Raw genomic sequence first — 19,992 nt, 5'->3', positions numbered from 1 at the left:
GAAACCTATGGATCGTACTTCTTTAAAAGTAAAGGGTGCTACTTATATACCAACCAGCTCTTCATGTGTCCTGCTTCTCTTATACGATGTAATATTGATCCGGTTTTTTAACCAAGCAAAGCATACATAAAAAGAGATGTGCAAACGTACCAAGTTACCAACTACACTACTGACTGACTTGAATTCAATAAGCCAGAAGCAGTGAGGATGATGATTTTTGCTTTACTTTGTTCCCTAGGATGAGTCTATTTTAAAACGGAAACTGTGAAACTTTTCGTATTGTTTGTAATTATTTTTTAATTTGATGACAGGTTGTGAAATGTTGGGAAATAAGAGTCATTTGTTTCTTGTAACAATGTAATTTATCTCAATCTCTCGTATCAGAATAATGCGCATTGTCAATTTTATGTATACCCAATGTAAAGTAGAGAACTGTTATGTTATGCATTGTGTCGGCTAAATGTTGTGGCATTTGTTTTGATTTTCACTGACTTTGTTCTATTTTTCATACAAGAGTACAATGCAATGTGAGTTTAAATATGATGGGTGAACACAATTAAGTACTGTACCGCTGTAAATCTGTATGTGGACTTGTAAATACATAAAAACAGCGCTACAAATCATGATTATTTTGTGACGATGCCATGTAAGCAAGTAATGTAATCCTTAAATTTGTTCTGTTCTGTGCTCTCAAAATTAAACGACTTCAATTAGTTTTGGTGCAAAAGAAGGAGAGATGCACAGTTAGTTTAAAGAGTCGTGATGAGTTGAAGAAGAAGAAGGCGATGATTTTACTTTGTTCGCAATTTAATAATAAGTAATAAATAATAATGGGGGGAAGGATTAATAAGAAAAGAATGGAATGAAAGAGAAGAAGGGCGTTTAATTTTTCAACTCTTAAAGGATTATCCTCGCCGCAAAATTAAATAAAAAAAAATGGATTTATGTAACAAACATGACACGGATGCATCTCAGATTACCGTGCTTGTAGGAAGTACCGATGTTGATAAACTACTAGTTCATGCACTTACTTAAATAAAACGTATGCATGCATTTTTTAACTAGGTTGTATGTACTTGAACTCTGCTGGCAAACTAAACTAGTGCATGATGACGATGACGATGTTGGTTGGTGCCAGCTCGAAATTTATTGCTTGACGTATTGCAAATAATCAAATAAGGAAATGACTTACGCTTTACCATTGATTTGATTATTGTACATTTATTATTGAGTTGGACTTTAAAGGAGTGTGAAAATAATTATAATTGGGAAAAATGACGATGATTTTTTCCTATATATGAGGAAATGATGTAATCAATTCGAATTGTAAAGTCCAAATTTGTAATGGAGATGGTTAAATTTTCCTTAACCTCGACACCGTCCGAGGAGACGATTAATCGGCGTGCAGAAAATGGTGTTGAGAATTCCTATCATAAAATAGTGTGTAAATCATTTAAATTAACACAATTTTATATGTATCTTGGAGGAAGTGATTGACTAAATTCTAACCCGTGACCAGATTCTGGACTGGTTTGGACGTATTGATTTGCAGCGATTGGTCCACGATGCCGGTAATATTGCCGATTGCCACGCTGCCAAGGATTTTGTCTACCTGGTTGAGAACGTGTTCGGTGGATGGGCGTGGTCGGAGGGTGACTGGGGGAAGGGTGGGGGCTTCAGGGGTCGCAGCGGCGGGAAGGATGGGGACGGCTGGTGGGGCTGCGGTGGGGGCAGGGATTAAAATTGGGACGGTTTGTGGGGGCAAAGTTTCGACGGGTGGTGGGGGTAGAGTCGTAGGGACAGCTATGTCCTGTTGTTGTTGGGAAATTATGGATTGTTGTAGGGTGTCTGGTACGAAAGTCTGTTGCTGTTGGAGCTGTTGTTGCTGTTGCTGCTGTTGTGGCTGTGGAAAAAAATACAAAAATTCTTTAGGTCATGACATATATTAAAGGAACCATTATTTTGTCGCAATTATTGGTACAATTATTAGCTGCTGCAAGATAGATTGTTGCTGTTGTTGTGGTTGTTGTTGCTGTTGTTGATGATTGGGAAAGTCTGGGTGTGGTGCTTTGGGTGGTTTTGGTTTCTTGGTTTTTGGGGGCTTTGGTGGTTTAGGTTTTTTCGTCTTGATATCTGAATTGTCCAAGCGTTGTGGCGCTTCTGTTGGTGGAGTGACATAGACGTAAATTACCTGAGGTGGGGGTGCCACTGGTTCTGCTGCTGCTGCTTGAATTGGGGGTGGTGGAGGTGGTTGATATTGTTGCTGAGGTGGTGAGACAGGAGCCACGGGGGGACTATTTTCACTCGTATTTGCAGCATTCATCGCAGCAACAAGAATATACTGAAGAAATTCATGAAATTATTAATTAAAAATTTTTGAAGATCAAAATTTTACAAATGACGTACCTGCGCAAACAGTGATTTAATATCACGCTGAACTTGGTTATCTTCCGGAGTTATTAATCTTTCATAAATATTCTGTTGGATTGGTATGAAATCTTCGGGAATGTCCATTTCTTCACCCTATTTTTTAAATTTTTTATTTCAAAATTTTAAATACACATTTTTTCTACGCTTATCAACTTACGTTGATGAGACATCCCGAAATAATTGCCACCAGGGCCGTGATAAATATTAACTTGTTCATCTCAGCACGTCGTCGCCAATTATTCGCGACAAGTGTTCCTCCTCTCGATGAGTATATATCGGATAAATTTAGTCATTTAATAGCTCATCAACTAATCAACGTGAATAATATACTATCGTAATTTAATGAATTTTACGTTGCGTCGTAGTATCTAATAGTGCATCACATAACATGTAATTCAACAGCCGGTGGTGTTGCATTATGGAGTTATTTTTCGACAACCGGAATTTCCCTTTATTTAGAACAATTGATAAATTAACATGGATTGAGGGAATAATAAATTATTATTTAGCTGCAGTTGCCCTCGTTGTTCAGCCTCTCGACGGTGTTGCACCTCACGAGTTGCACAACCCCAGAAATCAATGACCCGATGCTAACGGGATTCGCTGCAATTTCCAAAGTTTTATCCAGAATGCCAGAAATATTGCGTTGATTCAGTGTTTCTCGTAATCTCGTCATTTGTTGCTGCATCGCTGCATGGTCTGGCCCACTGCCGCCTGACGTATTTGGGACACGAATGAATTTCATGAGGTTCATTAATGGAGACGATTGTTTCGTCGTTGTTGGCGCAATAATTTGCATCAGAGATTGAATCATTGGACTCATTCGATCAGAATTGGATATTGCTTCCGCGAATTTTCCGACATTTGGGAAAATTGGATCCCGTCTTTTGGGTGGGGGTCGGTTTTGGAAATATGCCGATACGATTTTCTCATTGTCGCTTTCCTGGCGTTGTTTTAGTGCGCTGCGTTGTTTAGATGAGGAGATTTCTTGGGGGTCATCGTAATCTGAGAGTTGAAGAGCGTCTGTCGTGTCGTTGAAGTTGGTAGAATTTTCTTGCATGATATTTAGCAGAAACTGAACAAAAAACCAAGGATTATGTTTGCATGTGCGAATTTACAATGACCAAATAAATAGCATTAATTTTTACATTTGCAATAATTTCTTTCGCCGATTCTTCTATCTCCGTGTCATTTTCAGAGGATGAAATTTGTCGCAGAATTAATTGATATTTCTTTTCTTCTTCCTCCTCCCATTTCTGAAAATCTGTGTCTCCTCGTGGGGTCGTCGGATACACAGAACTTTCCGTCCTGTCGAATGGAACCCCACTAAACGCGTGGTCATCAGGACCGGAAGTAGTACTCGAACCCAGACCGGGTTTAGTAGGCCAGGACAATCGATTATTATTAACTTCCAAATCAGTTCTCGATTTTGGGGTCGTGTTCCTCCATATAGTTAGCAGTTGGCCGAGTGTGACGCATTTTGTCTAGAGTTAATTTTGCTGAGCTGCTAAATAATGCATACAATAATATTTTATGGGGTAATTAAGGTACCTGATGGAATTGGAGGAGAAGGAAAACTAAGAAACACGCCAAATGTCCCCAAATCCGGAAAATCATTATTGTACTTTATTTAATTGGTGTAAATACTAAATTGAGCAATATTTAGGCCTTATTTATAACAACAACCTACGCACGTCCAACCCGGTAAAATAGTAATCCATGACCGACCCAAAAACCGAGCCATTACACACTTATTAGGTAATTACATATATAATGCATACATAAGAACAAAAGGTTATTTGGTGTGCAAGTGCCGTGTTGAGGTAAATGTCCAATTAATTAATGCATAGATAGAAGAACCGCTTACTTATTTTTCTATTATTGTCACATTTATTCGTATCAAAAAGAATAATAACTTATATAATAATTACCCTTTAAGCGAATTAATTGCACACATCGGATTCAACGTGCACGTGACATGTCCAGCCACGCCGAGTAACGCGTTGGAACCGGATGCCACTAATTTTACCGTATTTTCCGCCACCCCCGCCAAATTTCCGACGATTCCCCCAATATATTCGGCCGGGGATCCGGTCGCCGTGGTCAAATGGTGTGGTGGCCAGGGGGGAAGAAGAAGTGACCCGGGATGTCCCGGCAGAGGAAATCGGTGCCCCCCGATTATACCTAAACCCTGCCCGAACGATGGCGTCAGTCCGGGCAGCGTTTGATGGACTGGTGCTGCTGCTGGAGGACTTGGAGCAGGTTGATACTGCGGGGTCAGAGTGACGCTGGCTGGACGGGGGCGATTAGTTGCTAGCGTTGGACGCATAGTTTTTGCGTCTTCTTCAAGTTGGGCTTGTTCAAGGGCAGCGAAAATTGCATCCTCAATTCCCAGAGCACCGGAAGATTCTTGTTTCTGGGAAATTATTACGACTTTCTGCTCTTCTTCCAAGGGAAAACTGGAAACCTGTGAGAAAACAGAATCACGAACATGTCCCGGCTGAATAAATGAATAAATGAGGATGACTCAATCATATGTGTAACGTACCTTACCTTACCAGCAAGGATTACGGATAAAATTCCTGTAAAAATGAAAACATAGCCTTTTCCTCCCATGCTAGTTTGAGGTGATTTTTTCACTTGGAGGAAATTTATGTAGCGATATTCTTTTCCTCCCAAATTTCGAACTTCTTATCCTGAACCAGCTCAGAAGACTAGGTTCGTATAGATTTATGCAATTCTGCTGGTTGCATGATGATATAACAAATAATTTGGGACGGGCGTAGGTAAATTGTGCAGATAATTGGTGTCATTACTGCGATTAAGGTGTCTAATGAAGTGGATTATTAATAAATAGTTGCACATTGGGATTAACTACGTAGTACAAATATACCTTTCATATTTTGATCCAGGACAGAGAGAAAGTTGCATATGTCGAATAAATCTGCATTGTTATTCATATACATGAGCTAAATAGATCGTCTATCTGGGATCATTTCATCATCCAAGAAAATACATATGACGTGCACATAATATTACGTTGAAAAAAATAAAGGTTAAGTGACAAATTATGTTTAAAACCGACCTTAAATAAAAAAATTTATGCATTTTTATGAGTATTGCGATATTGTGCTGATTATGCAAGCATTTTCAGTCGGGACAAAAAAAAGACGGCAAGCATGAACATGAACAGAACACGTTGTAATTCAATACATGTGAATATATTAAACGTGTAACATGTTCATTTTAAGCCATTTACACCACAGATGCACTGTTGCACTGCATTCAGACATTTGCGACATACATAAGTTAAGTGCATCATCATCCAGATTGACTTTTGGCATAAAAATGAACATTGAACTTTGTCCTTATTCTTCTCATCTGTGATCTCACTCGACGCGTGCAAAAAAAATCACCGTTTTATAGAATTTCAGAACAAGTTTTAACCAAGCTTAAGGATTTCATATGTACATAATTCTGGTAGATTTCTTCAAAATCTTAGAAAATCGAATGTGCACCCAGTTTTAAAAAGTTTTGATAACCTAGTTATTAATTAATTAAACTGAACATATGTGAAATGCCACTCAACTTTATACGTTATCATCAAATTGTGAAGATAAGCACCATACATAAACGCTTTGCTCAAATGAATATGTACATATGTATGTACATAAAGCAACCGTATGCCCCATATTAATATTTGGAAGCACGTGAAACTTAGCTGATCATTAACCTTTTTAATATGCAAGACCAAACCATGGCTTGGCCAACAACTATCTATCCATGCATCTGATGGTACATAAATGTATGAATATTATACATACATACATATTGCATGCAATATGGTTTACATTATATGTAAACCACATAGTACAAAACCATAAACCTAACTTAACTTGAACTTATTTAACTCATCATCGTACGATCACCATGATTAAACCAACCAAAACTGAGACACCTCACGTTACTACCTACCTCTTCATAAAATATATGTGGAAAGCCTGGAATTTACACTTGAACTTGACACTGAATCTCCATTTTTTAAGTGGCTGAAATGCCCAATCAAACCAAATTTAATAGATCTCTCGAAGCATTTCAGTTACGATTAGTGGTGGTCACAGAAGTTGGAAATATTGGATTGTACAGGTAATTTCATTAATATTTAATTTACATATATCCAGAGTTCAGGAAAATGGTCTACATTACATATATTTTTTACCCAATTTATACATACATAATTACAATTAAATTATGTAATGTGGGAGGTATCGAGTTGCGTTGTAACTGGAAAATTGTGAGGTATCCAAGAGCGTATAAACTGGTTATATTCAGAGGTATGGAGGTTACCTTAGTTTAAACCGACTGTATGCACATAACAATTTGCTTCTACTGTACATACTTATGTAAGTATTTGCGTGTAGAATTTTTTTTTGCAACCAGCAAAACTTACTGCTGTTCTGTTGCTTGAGTTGCCAATTGGCATAATAGGTTAGGTACATATGTATTCTAAGAAAGACCGGTGGACATAAGTAGTTTGTCCATTGCCGTGATGGAACTTTTTAGTTCACATGGTTCAGTATTAAACTATTTATTTATTTTCCTTAATTAAAATAATTCTGCATAACTCTATGGACCTAGAATTGCTTCATTCAGGATAGTTCCTCAGTTTATAACCCTCTTTGAGTATGAATTAGCATAAGAGTTTTGGGAATAAATAAGGTACTTCAATTCCAGCAAAGCAAGCAAGTTGATTTATTTAATTTACTATTTATTTCAGCTGTCTTTTTATAAATCTGTGAATAAAATTGGTATGTTAATTTCCAGGTCGATTTTTCTTCAATTTTTCAACTGAACAGAAATGGCCCCCAACATACGCGACCCTCCCACTTCAAATGTCAACGAACCACCCACCGCCAACGTGAAGGAAGTTTATTACAAGGGATTCTTTTACGACGTTACGGTAATTAATTACTTTTTAATTGTTTTTACAGATTTCTTCGTATTTTCAAAATATACTCAAAAAATATTTTACTCTCTTTGTAGGAATGGGTACGTCGTCACCCAGGGGGCAAGATTATCGAGTTTTACACAAAAAAAGGAGAAGATGCGACCCTCCCAATTCAAGAATTTCATAATCGATCCACCAAAAAAGTTGGTGCTATTATGAACTCTTTAAAAAAACGACCTGCCACCCTCGAAGAGCGTGAGTTTTAGTAAATTATTTAAAATTATTTTCTACACAATTTCAAAATTATGCAATTCAACTTTATGCACAGTTGGCCTGGACAAGGAAGCAATTCAAAGACATGAAGCATTAACACGTGATTTTCAAAAGTTGAAGGATGAGCTCGTCGCGGAAGGAATGTTCGAACCCAGCATTCCACACGTTATTTACAGAATTTCGGAGTTAATTGGATTCCTCGTTCTTGGAATGTATTTGCTCATGACGTCGCAAAGCTGGCCAGTTTGGACGTTTGGTCTCTTGTGCTTCGCAATGTATCAAGGAAGGTCAGGATGGCTGATGCATGAGGGAGGTCACCATTCTTTGACTGGGGTGCCAAACGTGGACAGATTTCTCCAAGCGGTTATTTACGGTATAAAATATAATTATTTTATAGAATTTGCTAATTAGATTTTTAATTACGAATATTATTTCATCAGGTTTGGGCGACGGGATGGCGTCAAAGTGGTGGTCAGTAATTTATATTTATTAATTTTACGTATGTATGATTTCCGTAATTCAAACCTTAACATATTTTTCTAAACAGGAGTAGCCAACATAATCGTCACCATGCTATGCCCCAGGTACACTAAATTGATATACTGCGATTTTTTATCAATATTGATTGATTACTTATCGATGTTGATTATTTTTTAATTTTACGAATTTACAGCGTCTCAAGCACGACGTAGATCTTGAAACCTTACCCCTAATCGCTTTCAACAAGGGGGTCGTCCGTCACAAGAAGCAAGGGACTGGATTCTTCATTCAACACCAGTCCACCCTCTTCCTCCTCATCGACACCTTGTTGGTCGCAACAATGTGGAAGGTTTATCTTCACCCACGCTACGTCATCCAGAGGGGGACTTATATTCAACTCCTCTTTATGGGGCTGCACTACCTTTTCGCCTACAATGTGGGATTCGTCACTTATCTCGTGTCCGTTTGGCTGGCTTCAATTTACATTTTTGGAAACTTTTCCCTCTCCCACACCCACTTGCCGATCACAGAAAAACCTACGCATTGGGTCGAATACTCGTTGACGCATACCATGGACATCACACCAGGTTGGATGGTTGACTGGTGGATGGCGTATTTAAATTATCAGGTCAGACCTTTGACATAGAATCGTTCTAGGCAAATGTATGTACACAAAGTAACTTCATTTTATTTTCTAGATCGAGCACCACCTTTTCCCGACAATGCCCCAGTTTAGGCATCCGCTAATCCGTGATCGAGTCGTAGCTCTGGCCAAGAAGCATAATATTCCTTACCACTGCGATGATTATTTTATTACGTTGGACAAAACCTTGCAAAACTTGGCTGACGTTTCAAAAGATCTTAAACATGGAATGTAACAAAATACAGATATTGAACACGAGTTATAATCCAGGTTGACCAGAAAACTTAAAAAATTACTTAATTCAATCATTATAAAGTCGTTCAATTGTTTTTTTGTTGCGGTTTGTTGTACTTGTTATTTCGTCACAAATAAAGAAACTATGTGATATATGTTGTCGTAATACTTATCATTTATGATACTTTCTCAAAAGCCTTATTTTATCACAATATTTCATAATTTCATATCTATTTGCAAAATAACATCACTTTATAGTTTGATATGTAGTATTTTTATGTATTATAAGAAGATCGCTTTTTGCTTGGAATTTTTTTCCCAGAGAAATTATATAATGTTGTAAAAGAAGCCGACCATCGATCCAACAACGGCCACGGAATGTTCACTCATCCACTTTTTAACCTCATGGATTTTCTCAACGGTCCAATCCTCTCCGCCGCTGAGGGTGGAGTCGTCCCCCAAAGTGGTTGACGATGATGATGAAATAGTGGAAGTGTCATTGGTGAGATCGGAAGTACGAGATTTTTTTTGTTTCTGATGAACCTCCCCTCGCTTCTGAAGTTCGACCAAAACCTTATTCCAATTCACTTCGATAAAACCTTTTTTGATGGCAAAGGTCAAAATCAGAAATCCGCCTCCCACCGCGGTGAGAGCCATCTTTCCAAAATTCTTCACCAAATAGGCTCCCACCCAACCGGAAGCACCGCCAAGGACAAGTTGATTCGAAATCTGAAGACCTTCAACCATTCGTTCACGAATTTGATGAACTTCTATTCTCGACGTCATTTCTATGTAGGAGGAATAATTTGCATAATTCATACTTGATTTGCATAATTGAATTATTATTAAACTAACCACGAATCAAGACGAATGTATGTTCGGGCAGAAATCCGGGAATAATGCCTCCACTGTCGGCCTCTTCATCAGTGTCCTCTCCATGAATCGTGCTAGGGTTCAGCTCGGAGGTGGAGAAAATTTCAGTCATTTGACCCTGTTGACCATCTTCAATCTTTGCTTCTCCAAAAACGACGTAGGCATCGCTGCCAGGATTTTTGTACACGTCCGGCTTGGCGATGGTGAATGAAGTATTTTTCGATTTGCGAATGGTGACGCGATTCACACCGGTAATCTGGCATTAAAATGAATGATTTCATTATTACAATTCTGCTCATTTTGGATTCGATTATTAAATCTTGACCTGCTTGAGCCCCAACTTGCTCATGCTTTTCCTCAGCTTTTTCTCCCCACAGCTTTGTTTCACTTTGTTGATGAGGTCAACAGGTCCCATTCCCTGAAAGAACGTGACAAGATCATTCGCAACTTTTTTTATCAGTATTTTTACTTATATATTCTTGGACTGACCAGAATGAGGCATTCCTTCCCGTCTCCCCCAGGCCCCATGGCTCCAGTGTTATCCTCCAATCCTGGGATATCTGATCCATCAGAGTCAGAATCGGTGGTTGATTCGCCATCGGAAATTGTGGGTTGCTTATTTTCAACTTTATCCATTTTGTTTGGAATTGCTACCATATTATTATGTACGAAGTCTAGTTACACTTCCTGCCAGCTTATTAAGAAGGTTGGTCAGAAATGTTTTAATTGTCGATTATTAATTTAGTGATGGGCGATTTGCTCGATTATGGAGGTCATAAATTTTATAAAGATGTCGGACACGATGAGTCACCATGGCACGCGGCGTCCCCTTCGTGACCTCCTTGAGGGCGGTGATCCAGAGCTTACCCAACAATTTGACCCTCATTTATCACTACGATTTTTTCGAACCTGAACTGGTTTATTATTTTTTACAAAGATTTGAAAAACTTAGAGGATTCAAAATCCTACAGAAATTTTCTAAACGCACCAACATCTCGCTTATTCCGAATTAAATAATGTTTATGCATATTTATTAATTCTTTGAATAAACTATGTATAATACGTTAAAAATTATTTGCAAAATTCTCATTTTCATTTATCATATCATTTGTATCTTTATTCATAATATAACTCCATTTTATTTAAGCTCAAACATTAAATGTACAACAAAATATCTTTAAAAAATAATAACGACGAGGTGAGAACAATCAGTCTTAATTAATTCTTGTAAGCACATTATGGACTGTAATATCCATGAAAAACAGTAAACCTCCATTTAACGCCGACTCCAACTGTACCACCATCCCGGACAATCCTCTTTCACACCGGGTGCTAAATTAACCAAAATTAATGTTAACCATTCCAAGTCATACAATCAAAAAAATTGTATATTACCAATAACACAAAGTTTGAAGACCTTCCTCGCCACGCCAAAGTCATTGCTGACCGTGCACGTGTAAGACCCCTCCGATTTTATAGAAGTTTTTGGAATCTCCAGAAAACTATTTCCATTACTGATCAACTGATATTTAATCACGTCTCGGGGAAGTGGCTGCGACAAAATATTATAATTTTTAAGAAATTATGCAAATTCAGTGGACACTAATTACAAACCTTTCCGTCCTTTAACCATGAAAAAACCGGATAATCCTTCAATCCAGTAATACATCTGAACATGATATTTTCTCCAGTCATCCTTTTCCAAGATTCCTCCGGTCCTCCGTCAATCTGAAGTCGGTCATTTACCGTGGGCAAACCTGGAACTATTTTACAAATTTAATTTCACAAACTAAATTAACACGGTCACTTATGTAGGTCACTAACCTGTCTGACCATACAAGAAACTGCTCCCAACACATAAGAAACCACACACCAATAAAAACGTGGCACCCACAACTCCGATTTTTTGAGGCGTGTGTCTCATTTTCTTAATTTTTTTCTTCTATTAATTATTTCACTTATTGAAAAATGAACCAACTAACTGAAACTCGTCAAGAGAAGGAACTTACCTTTTTATAACTTCGTCGTGCCGTAATATGATCCAACAATTATAAGAAAATGAAGGTGGATTGGATATGTACAAGGCACGCGACTGATTTGCAGTACAATTCACACGTGCAAGCATGTTTATGTATCCCGTAATCGTTTACGTAATCGCAATCATCTTTATGTATCGATCATGCGAGAATGTATGTCTACGTGCAGGTAAAAAAAACGTTCATAAAAAATTTCGAAAATTCCTGAATCATAATGAACATCCGGTTATATAATTCACAATCAAATTCATACGACGAAGAAACAGTGGCCGCGGAAGCCGTGGGGACATTAACATCGTAGGATGGGGGAGGGGTTTATATAAGATGGGCACATGATGCGGACATCGAACAACCGTGGGGACATTGTCCCTCTGTTCCGCGGCCACTGGAAGTGAGGGTGACTTGATATGGGTTGTACTTGGCTTGGTGAAAGTTTTTATCAGTCCATTGATCAATTACTGATTTACTACAACCATCACATTATTATCACTTTATGTAGAAGAGGAGATTGTTAAAGGATTACGTATTCGACGACGACGAGTCACCTTTTATTTTACAAATTCTGAATTTGAGACAAAAAGGACAAAACCTGTTTCTAACTATATTAGAATAGCAGACATGGTAAAAAACAAGGCTTGGTCAGTCAACGTGGTGTCACGCGAGCGAGTCTATTCTAAATATTTAATAATCAGCTTTGTTACTTATCTTACACGTAAATTTGATATGTGGTACGATCAGATCAGATTGTGGGTGATGGTGGTTTACGGAAGTGATCATAAGTCAATCAGCTTAATTTATTTGTGCATGCGCCTGGTTTTGCGATATTATGTTCGGATTGATTATTGAGTAAAGGTAAATGTCTGGGTTAATTAGAAGTGTTGGGTGAGGAAGACATTCACATTGACAATTATTGGCAATTTCATCATTCACATTGCATTTTTTTAATGGCAAAGTTGCATCTGAAAGAGCCTCACCATGAAAATGGAAATGAACAGGTGGAAAAATCCATATTTTTAATTTACTTAAAAAACTGTGATGGTCGTAAAAATTTCATGGCGTATAAAATGAATGCTATTTAGTATCAGATATACACGCTTTTTTGCAAAGATCAGCTATTTATGTACATTGTGATGGTGAAGCTACCTCAATTGATATTAAATACTAGATCGAATCGTCCTTCAGATTCGTTACCCTAATTCGAAGGTAAGCCCGGAATTAATTTGCGTGAAAAACATTCAAAATCTCCATAAAAATGAGGACACTTATTATATGCAGTTCTCTGCACAAAAGAAATGTGGTAATTGACACTACTATAAATAATAGGAGCACATGAAATAGATTTGTTACTCAGGTGTCAGCATCTCAATTGATATATCACATTGTTCCCTGACCTGTTTTAAAATATTTACTATTTGAGCAAAAAAAATCACCAATAATTCATTACTAAAGTTTAGTACGGTACTTGTTAAAACGGTAAAAATGAAGTTGTGGGTACTTGTTATATCCTCCATGTCGCTTGTGAATTCTGTCTTATCCGGTGCCGTGGACAATGTGAACCTTGACCCGAAATGTGGTGTGTATAATGTTATTTTCTACTTTACAATTACTAAATAAATTGCAAATCTTTACATATTTATCAACAGTGGGGGGAGCCCTTCATGAATTCCGACTCACGGACTGTACACATTTTCCATGCATTATCAAACGTGGCAAGGAGTACACGATCGATGCGGACTTTAGTTCTTGTAAATACAATAAAATAATTTTCTGAGATTAAAAAGACTTAGATAATTTAAATTCCTTTTAGCGAAAGACATTGTAACTCCGAATGTAAGATGTGGAACAATTTATTTGGGAAGACAAGTCCCCCTTTCAGGTAAATATTAATAATTAAAGCTAATTAGTCCCAATTAATTGTAATTATTTACTAAAAATTCTCAGGATACGGGGGATGCCACACCCTCTCGAATGGCACTTGCCCAATACAAGCCGAAACAATATACAGCACTACTACTTCATTTAAAATTCCATACTATGTTCCATCGGTAATTTATATTTGCTTAATTGGTTTAATATTTAAAGAATAATTGTGATGAATTTACATTAATGGTAATTTCTAGACGATTTACACTGTTTGGTGCCGTTTAGAAGATGACAGCGGACAAACTCTCGTGTGTGGATCAGGGTCGGGAAAAGTGGTTTAATGTTAAATAGTTTAAATTTTCATTTATCTGTATACCTATTTTTAAAATATTTATTGCATTAATTACTACTGCTCAAGGATTATTTAAAATATAACTGTACGGAATATGTTATGAGGAATAAAGTAAATTATAAAGTCATAATTTAATGTTTCAGAAATCATTGTATTCTAAAACGCCGTAATGCAATAAAATAGATTATTTTGCAAACGCCGTAATGCAATAAAATAGATTATTTTGCAAACGCCGTAATGCAATAAAATAGATTATTTTGCAAATATTTTCACAATTTGTGCATGCATTTGAAAACTTTACACTTACGTCGATGCATGTTGGACTACATTTTCGGACCAAAGTGAAAATTGTACTTCGAAATAACCCATTTGTCGCAACTCACGATTAACTGACCCCGTTTCTATAGCGTGGTGTAATTTAGAATGATAATATTGGTCGCAACCACGATTGCTTGACATTTAGTATCTAGGTAACTCTTGTGTCTTTTAACGGTTGCGACAAATGGTGGAGTTACAAATAAAATAATTATTTTTTAAATCGTTGGTACACGTCCCATGGTCGTGTGTACCAACGACTTTGACCTTTAATAACTTTTGAATGGGCAGACATAGAGATTTAATTCGTTAAGATGAAATCATCGTAATTTTTAGCTTGATTTTTTAAGATCAAAATCTCGAGGGTACTATTTCGAAAATTAAATTTGAAATCCCAGTGTGCAGCGTTTGTTTAGCCCGAGTCAGGGTCAGTGTCAGCTTCTAAACTTTAGTCAGACGACCTGCACCAACTACTATTCGTAATCGGCAAAAATGTTCCCACAATCCAGCATGCAAAATTTCAGCTCCTTGACCAATTTTAAAACCAGTACGGGTCTCAGTCTTCTGGGCTGGGCCCACAAAAATATTCATATTCGATGAATATGAATATTCTTCAATTAGACACCATTAGCAATCTCAATGCCAGTTTACAGCTTTCAACGAGGATTTTGAAATACTCCACCCACCCAGATGACCACCACAGGTCAACCACTTAATTGATTTCGCCCATCTTCAAACTTAACTCCTCATTTGTCACATACTACATGTATACCAAATTTAAAGTCGCTAGGCCGAGTTTAACGAAAGTTATCGTAAAATGATCGGACGGACAGACAGACGGACAGACAGACGGACATGACGGTTACAAAATTACATTTCCAAAACTGTAACCAATGGCATATTTTCAACAATTTTTAGTTTTCTAAAAATGAAAATTTATTTTGTAACTCGGCCATTTGTCGTAACCTTATAGATTGATAAAGTGTCAAATAATCTTGGGTCGCAACGATATGGGGATGGCAGGGCCACGCCATTGAAACGGTGTCAATTCCACCGAGTCAGGGTTACATATCTCTAAAGAGGAATCTGAAAACCAAATGCCTTCATCTCACAGCAATCATTCACATCCGTCACGTCACAGTACGATTAAATCTATGCATATTCTGTTATTGACAATGTGACCGTGACTCATTATTTCAGGCCACTTCCCTCAGCCACCACCCCCAACACTACCAGAAATGCAAATGCAAGTGCCAATGAACCCAGCTCCTTACAACCCAGCTCCCTACAACCCTCCGTCCCAAAATGAAATCACGATTGCTCCGGAAACTGAGCAGTCTTCGGGGTCAGCAATGATCGAGTGCTTGGCGACCCTCGGCTCAATGTTTTTATTCTTTATCAGTTTCCCAGTTGCAATCTTTTTCTGTTTCAAGGTACACACATAATTTCGAAATCGGTACGGTTGCCTTGATTGAAAAAATAATAATTGAACGTATTTATTTCCTATTTTCTAATTATGTATGCAAGTCCGTTCAAGAATATCAGAGGGCAGTAATCTTTCGCCTGGGACGCATCAGACCCGGTGGGGCTCGCGGTCCAGGCATATTTTTCGTTCTGTAATTATTAATTAACCTGACATGATGCTAAGATGTTTTCATGAAGCATTTTATGAATTTTTGTTATCTTATAGGCCTTGCATTGATGACTACAGGTAGTGAATTTTTACAGTATAACCGTTAAATTAATTAGTTTCTCTAATGCATATGTTCTACAGATGTATAGATTTACGAACGGTCACTTACGATGTCCCACCGCAAGAAGTAAGGATTTTCAGCATTTTTCAAATTAATTCATTTTCATCAAATTGTTTCATGTACCTATCAGATTCTGACAAAAGATTCCGTGACTGCGGCTGTGGACGCCATTGTGTTTTTCAAAGTTTGGAAACCAGTACTTGCCATAACCAATGTTGAAAACTATAGGTAAGCGCAGTTATCTATGAATTTATTAGTGATACTCAACCAAGACGCGATAAAAACAGTTTTGAATTATGCTATTTAAATGTCATGCCAGACAAGCAACGCAACTGCTTTCGTCCACAACGCTTCGGAACATTCTAGGAACGTTGACATTGTCTCAAATTTTGTCTGATCGGGAACACATTTCACAAACGATGCAGAGATTAATGGACGAGGCGACGGGTACGAGAATAACTATTTCTTGCAGTTTTCTTAATATTCAGGATGATACTTAATCGTTTAATTTTGCAGATCCATGGGGCATAAAAGTGGAACGCGTTGAACTGTAGGAGGCGAATTTCTGTGAAATATTTGATAGAAATCGTAATTTATTAGAATTATTGTTCACTAAATTATAGGAAAGATGTGCGTTTGCCAATACAGCTTCAACGGGCTATGGCCTCTGAAGCGGAAGCCACGCGTGACGTAAATAGACCAATTACGTACTCTTTTTTGTACAGGTAAGTAAATAATTGTTAATATTTTAGGCGCGCGCTAAAGTTCTAGCGGCGGAAGGAGAAATGGAGGCTTCAAAAGCGCTGAAACAGGCGTCTGATGTGATGATGTCTTCGCCTGCAGCTCTTCAGGTATTAAGCCAAGCTTTCAATACTATGTATTTCAAATATGTTGAATTTGCATAACGTTGAAAAATATGTGATATTTTTCAGCTCCGATATCTTCAAACACTTACGACAATTGCTGCCGAAAAGAATTCTACAGTGATTTTCCCACTTCCGATTGAATTCCTCAAGTCATTTGGAAAGTAATATGATGTCAAATGATTTCGAATTAACGGGTACGGTACGAATTCAGATCATTATTGTGGGAACTTTTGTTCCAAAACAAAATGTAATCTGAATCTGACGAACGTATGAAATAAAATGCATAATTTAAAATGTACGATAAATTGTAAATGACTCATTCACTGCATGCATTCAGTAATTAAACCTATATCAATTACAAATTTTGTGTTGCATAATAGTCATAAAACGAATGCGGTCTTATCATGATCACCGCAGAAAAATATGACAAATATGGTCTTATCAAGACACGTTTAGTCACCATGACGCCGTGTCCTTTTCATGTCGACGTGAATCTATATCCCGATCACGACTAGAGTAAAGCGTTCATTAGTGGTGTTACACTCTGACTCTACAAACTGCTTAATTATCACACTCAATTCAAAATGGAACGCCGAATAACAAAAAACCTTGGACCTGAGAAGCCATATAAACACGACGTAATTAATTTTATTTTAATTAAGGTGAGACATTGATCATTTAACGAGACAACTTTTATTCTGCAGGATTTATTGGAAGGGAGAAACAAGAAATCAAAACAGAGTGAGGGTACTTTTGCCTGTCAAAACTTCCATGCGCCATGTGCAGCTGGGGACAGTAATAGTAATAACCTCCAGATAAGAGCGTCTAGCAAGGGGCCTGTCATCGTGAAGAGTGACTATTACACCGTTCCCCAAGGTCTCCTCCATCCAGGGGCCAAGAGACGAAAAGTCCCCAAGTACCATCATCATCGGTACAGAAACGTGAAAAAAGTTCCCACGGTAAAGGCCGGCTCACTTTTTTTATCAGCATTAATTAATAGCATGTTAGTGTAGGACTCGATGACTCGTCGCCAAAAAAAAACAGCAAATTTTTAATGATTTCTCGGCTCTGGGAATTTATTTTAAAATTCAAAACGACAAATTGGTAGAGCTGGTCTTTATCATTTTTCAAAAATATGCACTCCAGATTCCGGCAGTATTTGAAGAAGGAGATCTCACAAGTTTAAGGAGCCTTCAGAAAAATTGGAACTCACCGAAACTGGTTTTTCCAATTTTGTTGTCCAGAATTCTAAAATAAATTCCCAGAGCCGAGAAATGAATAAAAATGTACTGATTTTTGTAATCGGTCATTAAGTTACCTTAAATATTTCCTATAATAATCAGACCAGAGCCAAGGAATGGGCCGAAGTGGCCAGAAAACGGGAAGAATTTCGCATCGCCCTGGTCAAATTGATAAATCGCATGAATCCTCCCAAAGACAACGCCACGGAGAAGTTACCTGCCAAAAAAATCTTTCAAGAAATGGGCGACACTTTTCCCGGAAAGTCGCCAAAATTGGAACTGAATTTTACCCCCACGGCCGAAGACTTGGGCGAACTTCTCTTCAGATTCTACATTCCTCGTGGCTTAGACGCCATAAATATTGGACCCATTGGAGAATCTTGGCTTGAAAATATCTGGAACCACGTCCCCCAAAAGTTGCAGTTAGCTTATGAAGACTTATTTAACGAATTACTGGACGAAGTAACGGGCGAATACAGCGTCACCGTAAAATTTCATATTTCAGATACTGAATTTACTGAATTTACTGAGATACTGAATTTTCAAAATTTAGACTAATTTTTGAAATATATTCATGCAGGTGAAGCGCTCAATGGTGGATTTCGTCCTGCGTGAAGAAACCTCATCATCCGGCGAAATTGCAGACGACGAATCTGGACCAAGAAGTGACGACACTTTGAAAATCGTTCCAAAACCGTGGAGAGCTTCGGTCTTTGCAGCAAAAAGAAAATTGCTTAGAAATCTCCACTCGTACAATCCGGTCCCTGCGTACATCAATTTTGTCTGGAGGGGGGTATTTAGGTGGGAACTATTTTTTTTCAGAAATTTATTCGAGGATTAATTTTGATCAATACACGTTTTTAGCAATATTCGCTACGTGGACTGTGTCATTCTCGGAGAGCAAAAGGAAGCCGTTACTTTGCGTTATTTCAGAGAAATTACTCGCCGAATGATCGAAGACGCGAAGGATCTCTTGATGAAGAAATGGATTAAGGGAATTCAGAATTCTTTGATTGGGGTATATGCACAGAAAATCATAATATTTTGCCAATAATATAACCAGAAACGACTATTTGTTTAGGCCGCAAAGCGAAATATGGTCCCGAAAGCGAACGAACAGCCAAGAATGTTAGCGTTTTTTAGCTGTATTGCAACCCTAATGCAAGCCAACCTACTCGAACTTTTTAACGAGAGCCTGAGCGAGTATAAAAAGTTTATCTGTATGGAATTGGTAGGTTGCAAGGGATCATCAAGACCAGGTTCATGTATGTACGTATGTAAAAAAGTCGCAATAATTTTCTCTGTACAGGATCCAAAACATAGACCAAAATTGGTGGTGCGATTTATCAGCCGACACAGCCAGCTCATTCCTGTCCCGTCTTTCGAAGAGTGGGAAAACGTCTTATTGAGCGTTGTCGACAGACTTGTTGAAGTTTCGTACAGTTTTCCCAAGATGGAGGTAAATAAAAATCAGTATAATTTCATCGATCATGTGAACATGACGTGTTTTTGAGTAGGCCAAAATATTTGGCGAATGGGACATTCAAACAGGAAAACCTGCGCCAGGAACAACGCTTAAAGTTTGTAACTGATTTCGTTATTTCAAATATTTCCATAAAATACATAAGCTTTAAAAAATTCCATTTTTCTTTAGCCCACAATCGATCCCGCTGATGTTAACGCT

The 19,992-nt window shown here is 37.7% G+C and overlaps 7 protein-coding genes across 11 annotated transcripts; 3 read left to right on the top strand and 4 right to left on the bottom strand.

Moving 5' to 3' along the window:
• Window positions 1-1,201: 1,201 nt before the first annotated feature.
• On the bottom strand, window positions 1,202-2,771 carry LOC110854072 (classical arabinogalactan protein 9). Of its 2 annotated transcripts, none has more exons than XM_022102470.2 (5): window positions 2,588-2,771; window positions 2,407-2,523; window positions 2,192-2,341; window positions 1,510-1,903; window positions 1,202-1,427 (listed from the first exon to the last, which is right to left on the bottom strand). In XM_022102470.2, exons 1-5 carry the CDS (start codon window positions 2,645-2,647, stop codon window positions 1,366-1,368), a joined length of 783 nt encoding a protein of 260 aa, XP_021958162.1. In that variant the 5' UTR covers window positions 2,648-2,771; the 3' UTR covers window positions 1,202-1,365. The 2 variants fall into 2 exon arrangements, with proteins under 2 accessions (XP_021958162.1, XP_021958161.1); XM_022102469.2 differs by having other exon boundaries at window positions 1,982-2,341; window positions 2,588-2,770.
• Window positions 2,772-2,854: 83 nt separating this feature from the next.
• LOC110854259 lies at window positions 2,855-5,263 on the bottom strand. 2 transcript variants are annotated; one of them, XM_035854780.1, is made up of 4 exons: window positions 4,979-5,263; window positions 3,982-4,897; window positions 3,579-3,914; window positions 2,855-3,505 (listed from the first exon to the last, which is right to left on the bottom strand). In XM_035854780.1, exons 2-4 carry the CDS (start codon window positions 4,045-4,047, stop codon window positions 2,936-2,938), a joined length of 972 nt encoding a protein of 323 aa, XP_035710673.1. In that variant the 5' UTR covers window positions 4,048-4,897; window positions 4,979-5,263; the 3' UTR covers window positions 2,855-2,935. The 2 variants fall into 2 exon arrangements, with proteins under 2 accessions (XP_035710673.1, XP_021958372.1); XM_022102680.2 differs by having other exon boundaries at window positions 4,984-5,263.
• Window positions 5,264-6,382: 1,119 nt separating this feature from the next.
• On the top strand, window positions 6,383-9,163 carry LOC110854294 (acyl-lipid (8-3)-desaturase). 3 transcript variants are annotated; one of them, XM_022102722.2, is made up of 8 exons: window positions 6,383-6,576; window positions 7,255-7,390; window positions 7,474-7,633; window positions 7,707-8,024; window positions 8,092-8,122; window positions 8,199-8,235; window positions 8,325-8,759; window positions 8,830-9,163. In XM_022102722.2, exons 2-8 carry the CDS (start codon window positions 7,289-7,291, stop codon window positions 9,007-9,009), a joined length of 1,263 nt encoding a protein of 420 aa, XP_021958414.1. In that variant the 5' UTR covers window positions 6,383-6,576; window positions 7,255-7,288; the 3' UTR covers window positions 9,010-9,163. The 3 variants fall into 3 exon arrangements, with proteins under 3 accessions (XP_021958414.1, XP_021958415.1, XP_021958416.1); XM_022102723.2 differs by lacking the exon at window positions 6,383-6,576 and adding an exon at window positions 6,793-7,149; XM_022102724.2 differs by lacking the exon at window positions 6,383-6,576 and adding an exon at window positions 6,793-7,172.
• Window positions 9,164-10,396, bottom strand: LOC118436511. Its single transcript, XM_035854781.1, has 3 exons — window positions 10,207-10,396; window positions 9,864-10,137; window positions 9,164-9,796 (listed from the first exon to the last, which is right to left on the bottom strand). Exons 1-3 carry the CDS (start codon window positions 10,294-10,296, stop codon window positions 9,336-9,338), a joined length of 825 nt encoding a protein of 274 aa, XP_035710674.1. The 5' UTR covers window positions 10,297-10,396; the 3' UTR covers window positions 9,164-9,335.
• Window positions 10,397-10,964: 568 nt separating this feature from the next.
• Window positions 10,965-12,199, bottom strand: LOC110854291 (neural cell adhesion molecule L1). The gene is made up of 5 exons (XM_022102720.2): window positions 11,891-12,199; window positions 11,706-11,823; window positions 11,496-11,644; window positions 11,277-11,433; window positions 10,965-11,213 (listed from the first exon to the last, which is right to left on the bottom strand). The coding sequence occupies exons 2-5, from the start codon at window positions 11,803-11,805 to the stop codon at window positions 11,158-11,160; spliced, it is 462 nt and encodes a 153-aa protein (XP_021958412.1). The 5' UTR covers window positions 11,806-11,823; window positions 11,891-12,199; the 3' UTR covers window positions 10,965-11,157.
• Window positions 12,200-13,243: 1,044 nt separating this feature from the next.
• Window positions 13,244-14,262, top strand: LOC110854300 (NPC intracellular cholesterol transporter 2). The gene is made up of 5 exons (XM_022102731.2): window positions 13,244-13,490; window positions 13,561-13,662; window positions 13,725-13,793; window positions 13,859-13,962; window positions 14,038-14,262. Exons 1-5 carry the CDS (start codon window positions 13,397-13,399, stop codon window positions 14,119-14,121), a joined length of 453 nt encoding a protein of 150 aa, XP_021958423.1. The 5' UTR covers window positions 13,244-13,396; the 3' UTR covers window positions 14,122-14,262.
• Window positions 14,263-15,450: 1,188 nt separating this feature from the next.
• LOC110854164 (erythrocyte band 7 integral membrane protein-like) lies at window positions 15,451-17,324 on the top strand. Its single transcript, XM_022102563.2, has 11 exons — window positions 15,451-15,587; window positions 15,648-15,880; window positions 15,975-16,063; window positions 16,138-16,158; window positions 16,222-16,267; window positions 16,332-16,429; window positions 16,521-16,648; window positions 16,718-16,751; window positions 16,825-16,891; window positions 16,954-17,052; window positions 17,134-17,324. The coding sequence occupies exons 1-11, from the start codon at window positions 15,545-15,547 to the stop codon at window positions 17,230-17,232; spliced, it is 957 nt and encodes a 318-aa protein (XP_021958255.2). The 5' UTR covers window positions 15,451-15,544; the 3' UTR covers window positions 17,233-17,324.
• The last annotated feature ends 2,668 nt before the right edge of the window (window positions 17,325-19,992 follow it).

The sequence above is a fragment of the Folsomia candida genome, unplaced genomic scaffold (assembly GCF_002217175.1).
Source record: "Folsomia candida strain VU population unplaced genomic scaffold, ASM221717v1 Fcan01_Sc009, whole genome shotgun sequence".
NCBI lineage: Eukaryota > Metazoa > Arthropoda > Collembola > Entomobryomorpha > Isotomidae > Folsomia > Folsomia candida.
The sequence above is the reverse complement of the archived record's forward strand: the minus strand, read 5'-3'. Positions and strand labels throughout refer to the sequence as shown.